This window comes from Haplochromis burtoni, unplaced genomic scaffold (genome assembly GCF_018398535.1).
Source record: "Haplochromis burtoni strain Fernald_Lab_line unplaced genomic scaffold, NCSU_Asbu1 Contig_533, whole genome shotgun sequence".
In the NCBI taxonomy this organism is placed as follows: domain Eukaryota; kingdom Metazoa; phylum Chordata; class Actinopteri; order Cichliformes; family Cichlidae; genus Haplochromis; species Haplochromis burtoni.
In genome coordinates, this window is record NW_024582894.1 from 262,500 (window position 1) to 284,403 (window position 21,904).

The following is a 21,904-nucleotide window of genomic DNA, read 5'->3' on the forward strand; positions in this document are numbered from 1 at the left end:
CTGCTGGATTTGTTTACTTTTTTGCTTTTATCTTACCTGATAGCCTAAAGGCTTTCGGGTAGAAAGCCCCGAAGGCTAACTTCCCCCGCTATTAGCGTCAGTCAATCCTACCTCCAAATACATCATTTCACTGGCTTGAAAAGATTTTGTAAAACTTTGCCATCCTCTGTAACTCTCTGCAGATTTCAAAAGCAGAGGATGTTCAAAGTGCATAATGTAAGGCAGTATTAAACACTAGCATGTAAACCATCTAAAAGCACTTTTAAAGAAAACCAAATTATTTAAAGAAAAATAAAATGTGTCCCACAAATATTGAAATAAATATGCAGAGAATGGAGTTCAATACATCCATCCATTTTTTGCTTATCCATTCAGTGTCATTCATTCTCCTGTTTAGAATCATCTAACCCTATTGACTGCATGTATTTAGATAGTGGGAAGAAGCCTGAGTACTCAGAGAGAGCCAGTGCAGATACAGGAAAAAATGTGAACTCCACACAGAAAGGCCTCAGCCAGATGGTGGATTCAAACCCAGAACCTTATTGCTGTGAGGTAACAGCCTGGAAAATGCTTGCTAAGATTTTTCTCAGCATATTGTCCAATATATTGAAGGATACGCTGATTTCCCTGTCTACAACATTTTAGTGGGATTCAAATCTGGACTTAGACCCGGCCATTCCATAACCCTCCATTCCTTCTTTCTAAGACCTTCCTTGGTGGACTTGTTAGCCTGTTTTGGATCATTATCCTAAGGTCCAGCTCCAGCTTTTGGACAGATGGCCTCACATCATCTTTAAGCAGTCTTTGATGATGCAGAATTCATGGCTAAATCAATGACTGCAAGCTGTCTGTTCCCTGAGGCAACAGAACAACTCCAAATCATAACAGCAACATGCTTCACAGTTTGTACAAAGTCCCTTTCCAGAAAAGCTGCCTTTGGTCTGCGTCAAACATGTCTGCTGTTTAAAATACTTTGGAGCTATTTTTAAATCCCATGAAAGACTCACAGGCATCAACAATGTCTTTACTCAAGGCCTTAGAGAGCTCTTCAGATCTTGGCACGATGACACCATATACCTCAGCAGCAGAGAGAACACCATGCCCTTGATGTCAGAGGTTTAAATAAGACAGGTAACTCTCTTCTAACGCGTTTACATTTCAAATACATCAACCATGCACAGGATGTATGTATTTTTTCACATTATTACCTATGTAATTCCTGTTACATTTTCTTGGGTTTTTTTTTTTTTGTACTTTGGCAGGAATGTTCAAAAAGGGCTTTGATGTCACTTCCGGTAGGCCAGACCATACAGTTTTCAACAGTACACCTACTTGGAAATGGGGGCAAGTTTTGAAAGTTTTAATCCAAATCTTGTTTGTTGTCGCTACCTCTAATTTTCCCATTAATTACATTTTTTTAACCTACAGTAGACCTCTGCAAATTGCGAATCCTCTAGTTTTTTAGCCTTTTTTTGTGAAAATATTTTCATGGTTTAAAAATCCACATGTGAGAAAATCCAATTTGTTCATTTCTGGGTCATTATTTTTAGTGGAGTTTTCTCCCATGCCCCTGGAACAGTGAAAACTGTGTAACTAGTTAAAAAGGGCATGTGGGACACCAAGCGCAGTGCTACTCTAGGGGCAACGTTCTGCAGATGACCTCATGTTCTGACATCTCTGAAAGGATTTCTCCTGTTGCAAATAAACATTGTCTCACCAAAAAGACAAAAAAAAAAAGAAAGAAAGAAAGAAATGTTGGAGTTGTGGTTCATATGCAGTTGAAAACAGCCCACATGCTTTCAAAGTAGACATTGAAACGAGTGCAGTGTCAGTGTGGGAGGACAGTGTTGTGCACAGGAGACAGAAGCACTTCAAGCCACAATACTTATACACGGTTTTCCATATCTGTGACATACTGAGGTTCAACACGTTTCACATGAACAAGTCATCAGAGAGAAATGCTAATAGATGGAAAATGGCAAAGCTCTAATAACTTGAGTGATGACAACTATAGTTAATGTCAAATCCACTGGGTACTTGAGTTTTCTGGATGAAAAGTAAAGAAAGCAGCTTGAAAAGTTCAGATTAGTCACAGGGAGAATCATATCAATTAAAATAGTGACTCAGCTCTCCATCATGGCCAAAACACGGGAGATGTAGCATTTCACACTGAATCAAAGCACTGGGAGCACTGCTGCTGGACAGATACTTCTGACTACGGTGATCCTATAACTGAGGATGAAATTGGTAGATTGAACAGTGTGACTTAAACTTGAAAGCAACAGTTGCTTATTTAGACATCAAGCAAATATCACGCAAAACCATCGTGCATTTGGAGTCAATACCTGACAAAAATACACGTCAACCTAATTATCGGCCTGAAGGGGGCTGAAGCCTGTCCAAGTTGACTCATTTGATCCAGGCTTAACATAAATAATCCTAGATCAAATAATCCAGGCTTCAGTGTGTAAAGCAGTGTTACATTAATTACAGCAGATATAAAGAAGTCATTTTAAAAAGAAACAAACCCTTTGTATAAAGATTTTTTTTTAAAAAAACATCAAAAAATATTATAATTATACATTATTATGCAGGAAGAATGAAAATGAATAGAAGCACAGAAGAAAACAATAGGTATGAATCCATTAATAACTTGCAGCTAATTCTGTATGCAGGTTAACAGTTTTCAAATCAGCCTTTATATAAATTATGAGCAAAATGGTTTCACTAGTAGAATAAAGTAGGTGTGGGAATACCTTGGAAATAAGGTACTAATTAGAGTTTAATTAAACTAGTACACATTCAGGTCAGGGCAGTTTTTTTTTCCCTCATAGGATGCTACACCCAACACACCCAAGAGCCAAACTTGCCCAATTTTTCTATTTCTGCTAAACCAGGATAAGTTTATTCCCTTTACAGACAAAAACATGAGTCCTTGGCTGGCACAGGAGAGAAGAAAATTCCGAATTCGATAGGTGTAGGATGTTTTCTTTGACAGAAAAGCAGATTCCAGCTGGTATTTCAAAGTTACATAAATGCAGAATGCAAAGTAGCTAAGCTTGGAAGCTGGCAGTGTTGACGAGGAGAGATTGTATGCTTCTGTATGCTGTTGTCAGTGTTTGCTGGTTGAAACCACCACCAGAGTCAATGTTATGCTTTAGTAGAAGAGGAGAAAGTTAAAGCAAGGTCTGGTGTGAAAGTAGGGACCCCTGGGAAGGGCCTCCAAACAGGCAAAAACAACAAAGATCTCTGCTTTTACCTACAGGGAAACATTATTTTGCTCGGTAAATAGTGTATGTCCAGTGTGTGTGTGTGTGTGTAACAAATATATAGAAGGCAACTAAAAAATAAGACTGCTATTTTTCATAAATACCACAATGTGTTTAAAGTGGGCTGTACTAAAACACTTTACATTTTTATCCCATTATTTCTTCCAAAATGTTTTCATTCCTTTTATTTTTGATGAATGCAGAGATAACTGTTCATATCCTTCACAATAAGCATAACCCAAACCACTGACAGTAATGTAGGTTACATTACTACTTTAGCCACTAACCTTATAACCCTAAACAAATGTTGAGGAGATTAAAAAGCTAGTATTTGCAGCATTGCCTCTTATATATTTTAATGCTGATATTTCAAACTGAAACAACACACTGAGCTTGCCAGTGTTTCCAAATAGAAATAAATCAATTTAGGATCCCAGCACAAAAACTGTTCAGTAATAATGCTAACAGCCCTCCTTTCCAGAGCACTGCATTTGCTAAATCCAATGGCAATATTATTGTTCTGTTCTGATAAGAGAGGAGCCTTCATGTGCAGTGTTTTGTTCTTTGTAGCTGCTGCTACACTGGAGCTGGTTAATCTATGGCTCGATGTGCTTGCTCTTGTAAAACTACTGACATACTAAACATATTGGAATATGACAATTCTGATATGTTAAAAGCCTTCAAGGTTAAATACAAAAGCTGTAGAATATTCCAACATAGACATCTATAGTTTTTCGTTCCATGTTGGTTTTTGAGCTATGATATGCAGACTGCTCCAAAGTCTACACTTGCTGTTCTATCCATCTGTTTTGAAAGTACAGCCAGACCAACAACTTGTGTTGATTTGTTTTGGGCCAGCAAAAAAGCCAGTATTTAATGATTCTAGTAGAGTATTGGTTTGGACTTTATTATTGTTCACAGGTGGTCCTTTCTGAAGGAAATAATGTCTGAAAGTTCATTTGATGCAGTGGCTTTCTCCTTTGAACGTAAAGTTAGTGAGAATTTGGTTGGATGGGGGCATATTCGCCCAAATAATAACCTTATCCTGAAAATAAAGCTAGACATTCATACTATGAAAGCTTAGCAGTTAAAGTGGATCTACAATCCATGCATCCATTCATTCTCTGCCAATTCTCTAATTCAGTGTTGCAGGAGGGCTGGAGCCTATCTCAGCTGCCACTGGGTAAGAAGCAGGGGAAAGGCACTCTGAAGTCAGAGTACCCAGAGAGAACCTCCACTATACAGCCAGAAAATATTTTACAATATTTTTGTAAAAGCCAGATTGCTTATTTGTTGCCAGTTAGAGGACTCTTATAACTCTCTTCTGTTTTGGACTAATTACAGTAACAAACCAAACATGTTAAACTGTAACTTCAAATAGATTTTAGTATTTCAGTTCAAATAATCACCCGTTTTTGCCCAGCTTCTGCATTTACTGTCTGTAGAGATGCTCCTTTAACTCCCTCTATTCCACTTTTATGTCAAACAGGGAGGACGCGCCACCTCCTGACAGCCGCCCCGTCAGCCGTCACACAAGCCAGAGCGCCAGTCAGCTCCCACAGGTCACTTACTGCCCGGTTGATGGCACTGAGGTGATGTCGTTGAATGAGGGACTCAGCCACACTCCTTCCAGCACCAGCCATGGACACAGGCCGGTCAAACACACACCAGCAGAGTATAACAGCAAATATGGATATGCAGTGTGACACTCAGAGCGAGCTCAATTAAAGAGAAGTTTCAGGACAGTTTGAAAACTTGAAACTGAAAATATGCAGTAGTGGCAGTCCTGCCGAGACTTTAATTAACTAAATTCAAAGCTATGCACTGTGAGCAGTCTATGATAACATTGTTCAATGTGATTGCTTTAAGATAATCTTAGTAAAAGGAAGTTCTGTTATTTGATTGGCTTGGATATATTAGATTGTATCCTTCAACATTTAGGTGGATGTCTATAAAGCAGATCATCAAAATATGTAGCTATAAAAAAGCATTAATTCAAGAAATTCACTCTACTGTGGAATTTGGAGATTGACGTTTGGGTGTTTTGTGACACAATTTTGCAATAAAAAAATGAAAAGAATCCAGTCTCAAATTTAAATCAAAAGAAATATTTATTCATGATAGATCTCATTTGGAAATACTCAACCATCCAAAAAATGTACACGAGTAAGTACTTATTTTTTTCTGAGGATGAACTGACAGGAGTTGAAATATTAATAGCCACATGCAATGGGTTCTTGTCCACTACAAAAAACAAAACCAAAACAAAAGAAAAAAGTGACTACAGCTGATGTCCCCCAAACCCCTTATTCCAGACAAAAAGGAGGCTTCCTGTGTGTCCCCGTTACACAGTGGTAGGACTTTGTGTTTTCCAGGGCATTTGGCCTTTGGAACAATTCACATCTTAGACGGTTACATGTTTAGAATCTAAACATTTTGGCATCCTCTGCTCCATAAGCCTTTGTGAACCAGCCAGAGCTGATGTGCTCAGTGTTTGCACTTTACTTCCAAAGGTTTTTGTTAAGTTGGTTCAAGCTGTAATGACTGACTTGTGTTTTTGACCTATTTGCAGCAAGAAAGCAGTCTTCATTATAAACATCTACATACATTCAAATTTTAGCAAAGCCTTTTTTATTGGTTGTGTGCTGAATCAATACAATACCAAGCATGACCTCATTCACTGCTGCTGCTATTTTTAGATCACCCTGTGTGGGTCCTGTTCTATCCCCTTCCACTAACTCACACTAGGTCTCCCACATTGTGTCAAAATGGCAACCATTCAGCTTAAGAGTGCGCAGCCCCATGATGTCAGGAACGCATATGGCTGAACTGATGTGCTGCCTCTGGGCTTGAAAACTGCTAACTCCTAACTGCAATCTGCCCAGCGACGGAGACCTAACTCTTACCACCAGTGATGGCTGGGAAGTTGGGTTAGTTGGATACAGTCACATCCCTACTTTCTGCACAATTTGAGATCCATGGTAAAACTACAGAAGCAGACATTGTGAGAATAAAATTAATAAAAGCAGCAGCACTTTAAGTGGCCCACGGGTGCACAAGTACATGACCCTGAAGGAGTCCTTGATGTTTAGCGACAGAGTCAACTGCCTTTCAATGTCCGCATATATCAACATGGTAATTTTTTGGAAAATGAGAAGACTGAAGTGAAAGCCTTTCATTAAACTGTAGATCGTGTTCCATAACAACTGAACCCTTTAAAAGAAAGAATTGCCAAGGTCAAATATTTCAAAAAATATTAATACCTGTAAAATACTAGATTCAGAAAGCTGCCTGGTACATTTGTGCTGTCAATAGAAAAACTGATGCCAGCACACTGTGGTGTAAATAGCTATAAATCTATTAAGTGTGTATGGCAGGAAGAAATGAGTGGAAATAAATGGAAACACTAAGCACCGCAACCCTAGAAAATCACAAAGCGATTAAGTACATCTTCTGTGGTTTAACGTCTATAGCACACACAGTTTTTCTTCAGATTAAAACACTGATATTAGTCTGCACAACACGAAAATAATTTTCACACAGGAACATTTAAATTAAGGGGGATACAATCCCATCACCTGATCAACTCTTTAGAAAACAGTAAGGCAAGGTAGAAAAATCACAAATCAATTAAATCCTGTGCAGACACTGAAATACAGCTAAATTTGGCTTTAAATAATAATAATGATAATAAAAAAAATTCTTGGTCCAGTTTAAAAAAAAGAAAGAAAGAAAAGAAGCATGATTCTGTGCAAGAAAAATCACATGAAAGTTTTCCTTTCGTATCCATCTGACTGACGACTGACTTGTAGACTGTGTATGGCATTGTGTTGGCTATAAAAAAAAGAAAGAAAAGAAAAACACATCCAGTGAGTTCATCCAGTGGCCATTTAGGACATAAATGCCTCACCATCTTGTTTTCAGGGGCTCAAGCTCCTCTTTTAGTGAAGTATTTTTGAGCATGGCAATGTTCTTGAGTGGCTGAAGTTGAGGTTCAGTAAGCAACACCCATTCTTCAAAGGCACCATACTGTACATTGGTCTGTCTGTGTGTGCGTGCGTGTGCGTGTTTATGTGGGCCACATGTGAGCACATGCATACATGGAGAAGTAAAATCAGTCAACAAAGTCTATTCCCTCCACTGGTGTCAGCCCACAAGGCATCACCATGACAACTAAGGCAAAATCTTTCAACATAAAAAAACACAGCATCTTTTTTTTTTCTTATTTTAGGTTTTCGGATCAGATTCTTTGCTTAAAATCAACTCCCCACAATAATCATTAGTAATGATGATAATCTCTATTCAATAAATTATCTATACTGTACAATTATTTCACCTCGCGTAGACCTGCAAAAAAAGGGGAGCCTTTTTTTTTTTCTTTTCAAAGTAAAGCTATCAGCAGTCAGTTTCTGCTGTGTCCTCAGACCTCAGTAAAGTCTCTGCAGAGCACACAGAGGCTGACAGACAGCAAGCCATTTTTTCCTTTTTTCCCCTGTACAGAAATTAAACAGGACATCCAGCAAAGACAAAAGCTGATGCATAATTGAAGATAAACAGAGTAGAAACACTCGCTGAAAAATGAGTATCCAGCAAAACAACAAAAAAAGTTCTTTGTTGGTTTTTTTTTTTGTTTTTTTCCCCTTGTGTTATTTTCCTGGAGAGACTGAGTAATTTTCTCTGAGAACAGTAGATAGAAGATGGTTCCTGATTTAAAGGGAGCCAGACCAGCAACATCTGAGCCTTACTGCACTCCTTCTTCATCCACATAAGTTGAAGGAAACCATCCAATCTGTAACATGAAACAGTAATTATCAGACACACACAGTATTTTACATCAACCAGTATAAACAAAAGATGCTAATTGGGTTCATTTATATGCTTTTTTTGTTTTGTTTACATGCCGTGAATCCATTGGATGTGCACCACGACTACATTAGGCCGAGACCTCTCGGAGCTCTTTCCTCTATATTATTTTGGCACAAGATGTGCGCTATTTTCCGATAACTGCACAGCTCAGCAGCAGCCTTGCCTCTGTTCTGAAAAAATACTTGAAGGCTACTTCAAATGCTACTTCAGCTGTTGCTAGGCTACGACTTCTCCTACTTGTTAGAATTGTAAAGCATGTACTGAACTAACAGAGATAATAGAAACACAAAGGTTGTATTTACAGCAACACAAAGACATCCATTAATACCTGTTGAGGTCTGTATCTGGGTATGTTTTGTCAAAAGAAAATCTCATCCTGAGTCTCTTAATTTTCCTGAATTGGACTGGGTGTTAAAATGCTGAAATGAGGTAGTTGAAAGTAGCAGATGTCTTAATTTAAAAAGAGAAGCAATAATATTTTATGTGCTCAAGTTAAGTCGTGATTCAATTACTAGCATGTGCACTGTCCATAAACACAGATCAGCACCATGCATATTGGCCGAATTAATCGCTGTGATGCCTGTGGTGCTCCACATGAATGTTAGGGTTGGCGTGATATGTGAAGATTTCAAAATAGTCATTTTTAATTCAACAGCAGGGGAATGCAAATATATTTGCAGGGACCACCGCATTTCATGTGCACACCTGGAATAAAACAATTCATATTTTGCCGTATTCTAGTTTGAAACCAGACAGAACCAGCTAGCCAGGAAGCTACATTAAAACAAAAAAAGCTAATAGAAACCTTTCAGCTGTAAAATGAACAAGTACTAGTAAATGATCAAAGTACAGAACCCATAATATGTAATGGGTCTTTGTGGAGAAACCACCAACCAAATGATAATCTACTTGCTGGACACAGAGTCATGTCTACACAGAACTGGGAAGTCAAGCTTTTCTTGGGTTTAACACAGCAAAGGAAGGACAATGAATACTCATCAGTTGCACTAGGTTATTCACCTAGGTCAAATTTTATTCTTATAAATATCAAGAATGTAAAAACAGACGTAAAAAGCCATTAAACAGCAGCTCTGATGTCGTCACTAATAGCCACTACATTCAGCAAATCATCCAATTACGGTGGGTATTTCTTCATAATGTAGAAATAAATAGCATCTAATTTTGGTGAGCTTGATGTCTTTCTCATACACAGCAGCAATCAAGACATTTCAGCTCACTTCATGAAAACTTAGAGGCTTTGTCAGACTAGATTTGCAACCAGCTAAAGTAGTTGACCTGGTTTAGCAATTAGCATTAGCAAATACTTTTTTTTTGCTGAGTTCTACCAGGTGTAGATGTGCTTTTTTTTTTTTTTTAAGTCGGCACGTTTCAGCTTTCATCAACTGAATACAGATTACCTTTTTTACCACTTCTGTTCCATCAAGGTCATACATCACAGAGAGACCAATCCAAAGAAACTGCGTGTGCAGGCAGATGGTTTCATAGGAGAAAGTTAAAAGCGTATTTCCATCAATCCACACGAGGGAATAAAAGTAAGGTGGGGAAAACACAGATAAAAATCAAAACTAGACTCTATGGCATTTTTACACCAGGCTGTACAGCAGACTGTGGTAAGGTTTAGCTTTACAACCGCTCAAGTTGTGTAGATCCTCTGGCTCCACAGCACAACTCTAAATTTACAGCCTAATAGGGAACGTTCCTAAAATAAAATGCTGACATCACATTCCCTTTTACCGCCATCCTATTAAACTGGCACATTTCCCAGCAGCTAGTTTTTGTCTTTCAACCACATCTTTTTGCTTTGTTTTTCCTTTTTCCCCCGATATCACTGGTTAAATTGTCAAATGTATCAATGCACTTTTGGGGACATGCTTTCCCCGAATTTCTCTTTTGCAGATCTCTAACTTAATAAAGCTAACTGGATACATTTTTGATCAAACTCAAAATATTACAACATTAAGGTATTTATTCCAGTGGTGGCTTTTATGCCTTGGGTCTGATCAATTTCCCACCCACAAATAAACACTTTACTCATAGTTACTTACTCTTCCATTGGCTTCTCCTTTCCACCAGCCCTGGTCTCCACCGATCTTGCTGTAGATTTTGACAATGTCGCCTTCTCGCAGTGACAGCTCTCTCATGTCTCGCGCTGCAAAGTTATACCTGGCCACTGCTGTGCTGACCACTCGAGGTGTAAACACTGAAAATTGATAACAATAGGAGTTGAGCCATAGTTAATTAACTTAATGGCACACCGCTGAATTCGTAACAAGAGTTATTATTTACTGGTATTGATGAATATTCATGTTTATGTATGAGGGTGACGGTTGTAAGACGAGGTCACACTGAACATAATGGTAATAATTAGTTGTGAAGAATGTACAGAGGCGAGATGGTCCGGTCAGTTTTCAGCGTGACACGCTGTAGCCACAAAATGACAAATGAGCAGGACAACTTGTTTCATCACTGGAGAGGAAATTGGTTTTCTTTTCTTGATCTAATGAGGAAATGTCATCCTGAGAAGAACTACAGTGTTCTTGTTAATGAAAAGAGTGCCACAGAGAGGAAGTAATGAGGTCGAGGTACATAGGCTTATTATGTAATTACAAGAGATGCGGCGCGAGAACACAAGAGAGGCAGCGGGGGAAAGGAAAGGATAAGTAGATAGTACCTGACCAAAAGGGGGCTTGGCTCTGAGAGGAGGAGAAGTTGAGGCCCTGTGGACTGAGGAAGGAGAAGTTGTAGGATGCACAGGTGGCTGCTGAGAGGAGGAGAGAGAGAGAGCAAGACAAGGGAGGAAGTAAAGCTGGAAAATGTTTGAGGTGAACACATGCAGAGGCGAAGCCAAAGAAGCAGAAAGATAAAAAGATTTTGCATTGAAGCTTTGTGTGCCTGTGCGTTCGGTTCTCATTATATTTAATCTTAACCATGAAGGTGTTGCAATTTGACTGCTTTAAGAGTGTGAATTTATTTACAAAGTCTCAAACAGAAGCAGCGTGGGAACTCTGTTGTTTTTTAGAAAGAGTCTGTTCTGTTCCTATTAGTGACATTATTATTCAGTATTACACCAACCTGCAGAATAAATTTTGGTGTTATGTTTATTTAACTGTACAATTTACATTATATTATATTAAGAAAAGCATATAATGTCACTAATAGGCATTACGATGACAGCCCAACTGAAGGTTGGATTAACAAGACTTCATCATTTGTGACAACTGATCAAATGCTGCTTTCCATTTTTATGCAGACGGCACTGTTATCTATTATTTACAGTAGTGAAAGCCTTTAAATAGCTGCAGTCTGCGTTTCATGTTGTTCCCATTTAACTCAACTTAAATGGAGGAAAATCCAAGGTCATGCTATTTTCAAATTAAGAGAAAGAAAAAAACTGCTAAAAGGGCTGAAAGTGAAATTATCACAAGATATTAGTATTTAGTATTATGCATTGAATTTTTTTATTTAAAAAGGAGACAGAGAGCTAAAACTTACATTAAGATTCTTTATTTTTTCCCTCCAGGCAATGAATACGCTGCTCTTTATGAACGCACTCAAGAAACACCTAAAGAAGCTGGACACTATACCGATGTTCCTCATGTTTTACTACCATTTTATGTTAAACTACCATCCAATTGGTTGTTGTTTTTTGCTTTTTTTAAATATAAAGACATAGTTTTACAGCCTCTAATTTCTAATATTTTAAAGACAGAGGTGTTGATTATGCTGCTCTTTTTTCTGGAATAACCACTTTTAAAGGATTGAAAAATTAGTACTCTTGTTCACTGTGATATCTCTTGGAGATGCACTGAAATTTATTTGAAATTGGACCTTGTTTGTTCTTGATGTATATTTGCACATGATCTTGATTTTGTGCTTACTCACTTGCACTTTGTGTCACTTGTGTGTATAAAATCTCTGCAGCTCTCCATGCCAGGTCACACTTTATTTGATTTTTTTTTCTCAAACTTATTTTTCTCGAATAGATATTTACCTGAAGGTCTACAAAAAGCTAATAATACAGAGTGTGACAAAGCTCAAATAATCTCAAACAGCTTTTTTGACATTGAGATCACTCAAATGGCCTGCACAGCCACCAGATCCGTCACAGCCACCAGATCAGTCACCCTTTGGGATATTCTGGGACAGGAAATTCCCATTGTGAATATGCATTTGAGAAATCTGGAGCAACTTTGAACCAAAAAGGAGGGGCCAACCTGGAACTATGTAGCAAAGGAGTTAGCACTGGCCACCTAGCAAAGTGGCCACTAAATCTATAGAAAACTGACTGTCTTCCTCTTATCTCTGTACACACATGTAAAATCCCACACCACCTTTTACAAATCCTTTTCCTGGACTTGGAACAGAATTCCTTTTTTGTGGAATATTAGACAGAGGGACCTAAAATTGTTACAACTTGTTGAAAGGATCAAGAAAACAGTAGTAGTAGTAAAAGGTGACATCTTATGAAGCTCCACTGAAATTCACATGAAGCCTGAGCTTTTTGTTCTTAATATGTCATTACGTACGATATGGATGTCGTGGGGCCTGTGTGTCACGTGTGGTTAATGTAGGGTCCTATTATTACAGGGCCTTTACGTTACAAAGCACCTTAAGGGGGGCTGTTGTCATGATTTGGCACTACAGAAATAAAACTGAAGTAGTTGTGCTATTTATTTTATATAAAATAAAATAATTATTTTATATAAAATAAATAGGGCAGCTATATAATATAATATATATTTTCCAGCTGCTTCAATTGTTGTTGATTTGACTTATCAGAAAATGTCTGTGTGAACTCCATAATAGAGTTTTCCAGATCGAAAAGTAAAAGTACGTGCTTGGAAACAGTCAAGGATAAAACTGAGAGGAAAACCATTATTAGCAAAAACTCCAGTTGTCTCCATCCGTGTACAACTTCAGCCAAAACAGGAGGAGAAATGATTTCACTATACTGGCCAGTTGGGTCTTTGTGAAGAGTGAACAAAGTGAGGCCAGTGTAGGACAGAAGCTAGCGCAAAGACACAGCCAGTATTCATATAGTGTAATGGCCACGAAGGGCAGCCAATTCAGTCATTCCAAAGGCTGGAGTTAGCTGACTTTCTCTTTGTCACTCTCTTTATCATTTCACACTGCTGCCCTCCTACTCTGCCCAGCTGCCCCTCTGGCCTCCATCTTTTTTTTGTCTGTATGAGTCATGAGAGTCACTGGCCTTGGGAAAAACAGAGGACAGGGGAAGACAAAGAGAGTGGGAGGAAGTGTGTCTCATTTATTTTACCCCCTTCTTACAGTATCCACAGCCACGGTGTCATGAAATTGAATTTGTACTGGACCAGTGTATTTTGGTAACAGAGAGTGAAAAAGGTATTTTCATAATCGTGCATTGAAGCAGGTAGACATTATTTGACATGCAATGCTCCTTCAGTCTCCATGCAAAAACACTGACACTAGCATTTGAAGATGTCTGTGCATGTCTCGTTAGAGCTTTGGGTGGTTCCACTCAGCTTCCAGTGGGCATTACCCAAAGCTCATTAATGGAAATGAGGTCTGTAACATGAGTCAAGTGGTAGAAAAGTTAAAGCCACAAGTCCTAGTGTGAGTCAAGTCCAAAGCCAACCACATGTGATTTTATATGGGAGAGACATGGCACTAAAAAGAATCCTGAATAGAAATATCTGAATAAATCTTGTACCTACTACTCCCTCCAAAGGGCCAACCGTCTGCTTTATAATAGCTGAAACAGAACAGACAGAAGTGATTCCAAAATCTATACAAGTTTTTTTTTCTTGGCTTACTGCATCCATAATGTAAATTAGTCTCGTATTTGTTCAAATGCCCTTGCGGGATCAACCAGATATGTTGATTCTGTTGGCACACTGGATTGAAGTGGAATTTAACTCTTGAAGGTGCTGTAGAAAACTTTATAAAACTTAAATATCATGAGGCAAAGTCACCTTTTTTTTATTAGATTTTTCTGGTTATTTATGCAGCTTTTTATTAACGTTGCGGCCGTCTCCTTATTCATTTAGAGAGGGGCTTAGTGTTAGCCTGAATAAACTCCCAGGTGCTGTTACGAAGATGCCTGCCAAGGAGTGAAACTTGCTTCTAAAAGAATGATGGATATTTTATCTGAAGATGTTCTCAAAACTTAGCTTCATCAGAACCACACTGATAAGCATCGTGGTCACTTAATCTATACTATGAAGCCACATATTAAGTTACTTGGATTAAGTTATCATTAACACGGAAGGACAAACATTAGGGTCTCTTTCACAACCGATAAACATCAAACCTTGCTCTGCCAAAACGCTTACTGACTATCATTTATCAGCTGGCTGTACTTAGCTGTTCATTGCTCAAGGATCTAATATGATTTTCTGGTACTAACAGATTGTGTTGTTTGCAGAGTTTGGCTGCTATGCGGTATCAGAATGGCTGCAGAAGTGGAAAGTAAAGTATTGGAACAGAGAAAAATTCAAAAGGTTTACCTGGTGAGCGTGTGTTGGCCCGCGTAAGCGAGCGTTCTCTCGACTTGTAGGGGTATCTCAGTGTGGTATCTAACAACTTGAAGCTTTCTTTCAGCGAATGAGACTGATAGTACTCCACAAGCTCCTGTAAAGTAACAGGATACAAAAAGGTGAACTTTTCTGCTTTCACATTGACAACAAGCTCCTATGGGTGTTTCTGTGTTGGCAGTTCAATATATGACCTTTTTTCTTTTTTTTAAACAGTTTAATATGACTTACCAACAGACTTTCAAACTTCTTTGCCTCGGTGATGTGTATCCAGCTGTCTTTTTCAATGACTTTGATGTGCTTTACTTCATCGTTGAATCTGTAAAGAGAAATCACCAAGAACAGATGTTGTTTTTCCACTGTTATCGATTTTCTTTATCCATATCTTGCATATTACTGTTGAGCCTGTATTCTCCTGTGCCCTTAACTTAATGTGTTCTGCTGCTCCACACATTTCTTTTTCAGTATATCTGATTGAATAAGATGGAAATTAAGTATTTTTTCTTAAAGTTAAGACTTCTTAACAGATTTGTTTACTTAATTATATCGAGCCTGGTCCCCACAGTCACTCATCACCTGAGTTAGACACAAATGTGTAAATGTGCATTCCCTTTCTCAACCCATCATTATATGACAACTCCAGTAGAGAACTCATGGATTTTTTTTTCCTCTTGAGAATGCATCGTCTCATTGAAAAGGCAAAAAAAAAGGAAGGATAAAAAAAAAAAAAAAAAAAGCAATTACTGAGTAGTAATTAGCTAGAGCTAAAAGATGCACAGAAAAAGCTGACTAGGGCTCCCTGTGAGAATATTTATTCCCCATGAGATATGGATAAAAACCTTCCCTTGACATTTTCCTCTCCTGTAAGATCTGAAATACTCACTTGATGCTGATGGCGAACCTCTCCGCCTCAGCTGTCCTCTCTCTGATAAGGTAGGTCCCACTGCAGTGGGATTTTAAAAGGTTGTCTGCCTGCTGCCGCTCCATGTTTCCTGCAAACCTACAGAAAAAACTAAATTTAGAGGTCACTGTTTTTTTTTGTTTTAAGTTGTTTCATCAAATGACACTCTAAAAGCTTTAAAAACACTTATCTTCAATCACCCATGTAGTAATTAATCTTTTGGTTAGGGTCAGCTTGCTTTCAATTGAACCACTGCTTTGAGATAACGCTACAGTTTAACATTAACAGATCTGCACTAATTACAGGATATTGACCTTGGGCTAATGGTACCTTATAGTGCACAGGCCCATTAAATGCACAGTTATGGGTCTTACCAAGGATATCCATAGTAGTCTGCATCCCTTGAGGACGACCGGCATGACTGGAAGGGCTGTCGCACATAACAGACACCGTTCATTAAAGAACACAGCACAGGACTAACTGACATGCACATGCATAAACTCGTCCACTCTCAAATCATACACGCTGTAATCAGTCACAACCCACTTTACAGGTGTATGGGTGCATTACCTTTGGGTCCAAACAAGGCTTTACATAGGAACTGGGGAAAAAGCCGCTCTTTTGTGTCTGTATCAGCTTTCCCTGTAAGACAAACACAAGGTAAGTTTATTTCTAGATGTGAAACAAAACTGTGCTTACTTCAGGCAAAGAAATACTTTAGAACATCTGTGGGGAAAAGGGAAAATGGGTAATATGTAGTTTAGTGTAGATACAGAAAATTTGGAAATCCTAAGACACACACTGAAAAATTTGTAGGGTTTATAGAGGAAAAACTAAAACTAAGAACTATATTTCCTCCTTGCAAGTAATCATTGTTAAGTAAGACTATATTAATAAACCAATATCTGAAGCAGAGATTCTTTAGTTTATTGTGTATAATGTGAAACAGTGTTACGTTGGTGCCTCCTAGTGGTGCCAGTTTATCTGCACTGGATTCGTTTTGTCAAAATTTAAAGTAAAACATTTCTGAAAGACAATGTATTCACTTGGAGCTAAATAAATATTACACGCTATGCATCATATTTTCGGTGCTAGATGTTGTATGTACAAACTTTCCCCATCAAAGTCAGACAGAGGATGAAATGACTCCATCTTATGCCTGCAGCAATCGATTTTAAACTCTGCACACCTGCTGACATCACACTGAGAGATTAAACTGCCATGCTGTAGAGGGATAGCCTACTGTTATAGCTAAGATCAATTAATGTCATCAGAAAGTTGCCCAGAGTCACTTCAGGAAAAGCCAGCCTGATATTAGAGTCGGTGATTCAGCAGGAATGCCAACAGTTCCTGGAGCAAACAGTGTCACAGTTCCTATCATCCAGACTAATTCACTGCAGAGGATCCTCCAGGTCTGCACGTACACCTCTTCTAATGTTCAGCTAAAAGTGATTTATTTCCATTGGTGAAGGTGCAAAGAAGTCTTTAACTTCCTCTAAGATTTTAGAACAATTTTAGGCAAGCGTGGCTCAGTTTATCATTCAAACACTCTTTAAAGTATCCTGTGGTATTTTAGTGAGACGCACAAGCCAAAGCGCTATTAATTTAAACTGACAAGGTGACAAGGGGACTCTGTTTACAAGATGTGCGCTGGAATATGATGATGATTTGCAACTACAAGAAAAATTATCTTTTTTTGTAGCATGGGGGGAAAGAAAGCACTTAGGGATTTGCCTACTCCACAGCAATTTGAATTAAAGGCATTTTGGGGTATGTTACTGTACTTGTTCACCACCAGAGGGATAAGATTGATAGTGCTTTCTGCAGCCTGGTTAGAAAACATGAAAAGAAATGACGGAAATGGCTCCAAAGGCAACAAAACGCTCAGTAATGAACACATATATCTTGTTTGTTCAATCAATACAAAAAAAACAGTGTGTGTAAAAACTAATCTACAGTTTTACAGGAGGTTGTGTGCTTAGACTTTAGCTTTGCTGATTATAAGACTCCACCAAAGTCATTGCAATTGTCCAATAAAACAAGGTTTTTGTCCAGATCTAATAATAGCGATCCTATATGCTAACTATTTCAATCTAGAAGTGCCGGTATTTGAACAGAGACAGAACCTTGACTTATGTTCTACACTTTCTATCTCACAGGTAAAAAAAAAATTGAATTTAACATGAGAATCACTGATTCATTTCAAATCCACTATGTGAGGTGCTGTGCCAACATCAGCTGTCTGCGTAACAAGCTGCGTGTGTCAAAGTGAGGGATGGATTGATTTAAAAATGATTGACTACTCTACCTCCCACCATGTGATATCCGGGTCTCCCTTCAGAAGCTCGATAAAATCTCCTGTTTGGAAACAGAGAGGGGTCTTCCCCGGAGGCACCGGTGTGCCATGGTAGTTCTTCACTGCCACCATCTTAGGACCTGCAATAACAGTCAGTGTCCAGTACATTACCGCTTCCAGCTTCTCACTAATAAAAAAGTCCACTGACATTGAGAAAACAAAAGCTGTAGAAGAGTTGTGAAAGAAACGATCAGATTCTGCAAGTGTGTCTCTACTGTACTTCTGCATACTCTACTAATGCATTTATATTGTGAAAAGGTTACTTTTTTGTAATATAATAGAGAAAGGTAAACTTTTACATATTATATTTTCATTAGCTGGATTGGAGTATTGATGCTTATTGACAGACTTATTGGCATATTTAATTTTGGGTTTGCATTAGTTACTATTCAAACTATATAAATAATGTGTATCTCTCGTTCTACTTCGGTACATGCAACCACAGTCACAGGCAAGACTCCTAGCTTGACAGTTGTCCAAATGATAGTCGACTCCCTCCACGAGGACGTAACACCACACAAGGTCATTGCAAAAAAGCCTGGCTGTTCAGTGCTGTATCAAAGCATATCAATGAAAAGATGAACCGGCCGGGAAGAGTGCCTTCACAAGAGTGTCAAGTCCACTCAAGAAGAGCTTCACAACAAGTGGACCGAGGCTGGAGTCAGAACATCAAAAGCCACCACACGTAGACCTCTTCAGGATCAAAGCTACAACTGTTAAATTCCTAAAATCATGCCACTCCTGAAACAATGGAAAACATCAGATGCATCTTACAAGTACCTGGTTTAAAGAGAAAAAGAAGTGGACTGTTGCTCAGTGGTCCAGGTTTTCTTTTGATTTCAATTAGAATCAAGGTTCTAGAGTTTGGGTGAAGGATGGAGAGGCACAAAATCAAAAGTGTTTGTGGAAACCTCATGCTAGAATTCAATCTTTGATTATTTAGGGTGCCATGCCATCTGCTGGTGTTGATGGTTGCTGCTCTACTCTGTACTATCACGTAAAAATTCAATGCAACCACCTACTAGAGCGCTTCAGGTTTCCACCTGACAAAAAGTATGGAGCATATTTCCTTTTTCACCAGGAACCAGGAACTCCCACCGCGCCAAAGCTAGTATTTATTGGTTTGCTGACTGTGATAATGCTGGGTTTGACTACCCAGGCAACTGACGTGACCTGAAACCCCACAGAGAATCTCATCTTCCTCAATCAACAAACTGAGGAAGATGAGACACCTGAAGCCAACTATTAAAGGAATCTGGGCTTCCCTAACAGCTAAGCAGTGACACAACCTGATCACCACCAGACTACGCCAGACTGATGTAGCAATTCATGGTAAAAAAGCCTCAACCAAGTGCTACCTTAACAGAAATTGTTCATTTCTGTATTATACGTAGTTTTTTTGATTGATCACAAATAATTTAATAATTTCAGATGCTGGAATTCTGATAATTTTTTAAAGCCACAAAAAAATCTGTATTAAACTATAATCTAGCTCGAAATAGTTCACTTGTGATGTGAACATGTGATGATACAGAATACATTAAAGTTTACCTTTTTAAATCTAATTATAGGAAAACAAAATAAAACCTTTTCACAATATTCAAATTTTTTTAGAGGGATTCGTATAGGGTTAGTATTGTTGCTGCAATGGCGCTATCCACTAGATGGCAATAGAGAGCCGTGCTATTTAAGCGCAGCTACAGCCAAAACAAAGTTGACAGCTGACAGAATATTCAAATGTTAGCTCTTACCAGGTGATAATCCAGGCTCCTACACAACAGAGACAAATATCTGATTATTGATATTGTTAATAAGTAAGCAAAAAACATCACCTTTTATCCTTTTGTGGTAATTATTCAACAAAGAAAGATGGTGACAATTAGAGAAAGCTGTTGTATATTGAGTGAAAAAGAAACTACTCACCAAGTCAAGAGGATCTGAAAAGAGGAAATATTGAAGATTGTCAAAGAAGATTCACAAGAAAATATTTCACCAAGTGGATCCATCAGCACTTGACATCAGCATGCCAAAATGTACAGCATAGCTTCATGCAGACCATTTTTTTAAGCTGACTAACAGCAATGTAGTATGACTGGTTTCCTGTGAGCGTTAAACAGCAGATAAAACTGAAAGCATCAAACTATATTGTTACAGTCCTGCTCTGTGGTCCTTATTATACACACACTAACTTATTTTAAGAATTCATTTGATTAATTATGACCTTCGACTATCAAAGAACTTGATTGGTTCATACTGAACCTCACTCAGCAGTTATTAAATTGGCTCAAATTTGAGAAAATAGGCCACAATGATTTTCTGAATTCATGTTGAGTAAATATGTTGTCAGATACTGCTGCTAAATCCACTGACACAATAAAAAAGCCTGCCTCCCTTTTACTGCTGCATAAAGAGGCCTACAAGCAGGACAGGGGTCATCAAATTACAGCAGTCATCATTGCATGTCCGTGACATATGTCAGTTTTTATTTATCTATTTTTATCATTTGCTCACTACTTGACCCTCACAAAGTCATCTAAATAACATCTTCTACTAAAGAGGAAATACCTACTTATTTTACAAATGGTGATCACTTCTAGACACTCTTTGTGAGCTCCTGTTCCACAGCGAGAGCAGTAGTAGCCCTGATAGAAGATGCCCCTTGAGGACAGGCGCACACACACACACACACACACACACACACACACACACACACACACACACACACACACACACAGAGAGAAACATGCACTTTAGTAATGCAAACAGGAAGTGGCTGAGACACAAATTAACCTCCTGTAAAAACAACACACAAGGGGACCTGCTGCTTGTTCCTATAATTGTTCCAACTGCGAATCCACATCCTCCATCATTCCCGTTCTGTAATTCTTTAAAAATCACCAAATCAACTGGCTCAGTTTAAACCGTGTACTCCTGAAGTTTATTTGTTACGGGTACTGTAACACTGCATGCATCGCACGCTGCCAAGTTGAATAGTAAGTGCCATAAATCACGATGGGATCCGCTGGGACTGCAGCAGTAATTAGCATCTAGCAGGAAGAGAGAACGCTGGTCCCTGCTGCCATCGGCTCTGTGAATTTAGGTCAGCAAAGCCATGCAATTTGTGGGTCAATACACAGAGTGGGGTTTAGCCGGCTGACTCTAATAGAGGTGAAAGTGGTGATTCAGTGACACGGGCTATCCCACTGCAGACGAGCAGCATTCTCACATGAGAGAAGGTGTACTCAGGAACACTGTGGGTGGTGCGGGGCCGGGAAATGTTTAAAAATAACATCCGTCAGCCGCAGTCACACTTACTAGAATATTTTCCAAGGAATGCTTTCACACTAATGACGGGTTATGCGAGCCAAAAACATATTCCCTCTGTGATTTAAGTCTGTTTGTTTGTTCACTACCAAATGCTACTTAAATTATTTATTTTTATATTTGTACTGCTGTAGTGTATACTCCACTCCAAGGGTATTTTTTTTCTCCTCTGTTTGTGGTGTCAAAATTACAAAAATTGTGTTGTTGTCCAAATACTTACCTAACTGTAATAACTTTTGTGTGCTTTTATGAAAAAGTGAAGCCAACGTGGGAGTAGTTGCAAAAGGTCTCCTGGCAGCAGTGCTTCTTTGCCAAAAAGACCATCAGCTCCCTGGTTTTGTGTTCTCAGTAAACACTTCCCTGATCATTTTATTGGGCTCAGTTGCTATTTTCATGACACTCTGAATAAAACATTAAGTCTATTTTGTAAATTATAAGTCAGGGAATCAGAGAGGAGGATTATCCAGGATGCTCGTTGGTTAACAAACTGTCAATCACAAGTGATTAGCCACAGAATGTCCTCTGTTTCTGCTCATCTGCTGACACATGTGGTTTCAAAACACCAAGATGGTGACAGTGAAAACATTGAACTTCCTTTTTTGTGCATCATAATTTATTAATAATTCTACCGTTGCATATTTTGGACATACAGTGT

The 21,904-nt window shown here is 38.6% G+C and overlaps 2 protein-coding genes across 2 annotated transcripts in view; one reads left to right on the forward strand and one right to left on the reverse strand.

Moving 5' to 3' along the window:
* Positions 1 to 5,345, forward strand: part of vsig8a (V-set and immunoglobulin domain containing 8a) — a 20,214-nt gene extending 14,869 nt beyond the window's left edge. The window contains exon 7 of the mRNA XM_042214225.1: positions 4,759 to 5,345. Coding sequence (XP_042070159.1) covers positions 4,759 to 4,975 — 217 coding nt within the window. The 3' untranslated portion in view covers positions 4,976 to 5,345. The remainder of the gene's footprint in view (positions 1 to 4,758) is intronic.
* A 2,302-nt stretch (positions 5,346 to 7,647) lies between these two features.
* Positions 7,648 to 21,904, reverse strand: part of vav2 (vav 2 guanine nucleotide exchange factor) — a 58,741-nt gene continuing 44,484 nt past the window's right edge. Inside the window, exons 17-29 of the mRNA XM_042214224.1 lie at positions 20,495 to 20,583; positions 19,849 to 19,862; positions 19,677 to 19,695; positions 17,878 to 18,005; positions 16,140 to 16,211; positions 15,944 to 15,999; positions 15,552 to 15,668; positions 14,900 to 14,987; positions 14,642 to 14,765; positions 13,846 to 13,887; positions 10,828 to 10,917; positions 10,202 to 10,356; positions 7,648 to 8,058 (exon numbers count right to left, since the gene is read on the reverse strand). Of these exons, the coding sequence (XP_042070158.1) occupies positions 8,011 to 8,058; positions 10,202 to 10,356; positions 10,828 to 10,917; positions 13,846 to 13,887; positions 14,642 to 14,765; positions 14,900 to 14,987; positions 15,552 to 15,668; positions 15,944 to 15,999; positions 16,140 to 16,211; positions 17,878 to 18,005; positions 19,677 to 19,695; positions 19,849 to 19,862; positions 20,495 to 20,583 (1,042 nt within the window). The 3' untranslated portion in view covers positions 7,648 to 8,010. The remainder of the gene's footprint in view (positions 8,059 to 10,201; positions 10,357 to 10,827; positions 10,918 to 13,845; positions 13,888 to 14,641; positions 14,766 to 14,899; positions 14,988 to 15,551; positions 15,669 to 15,943; positions 16,000 to 16,139; positions 16,212 to 17,877; positions 18,006 to 19,676; positions 19,696 to 19,848; positions 19,863 to 20,494; positions 20,584 to 21,904) is intronic.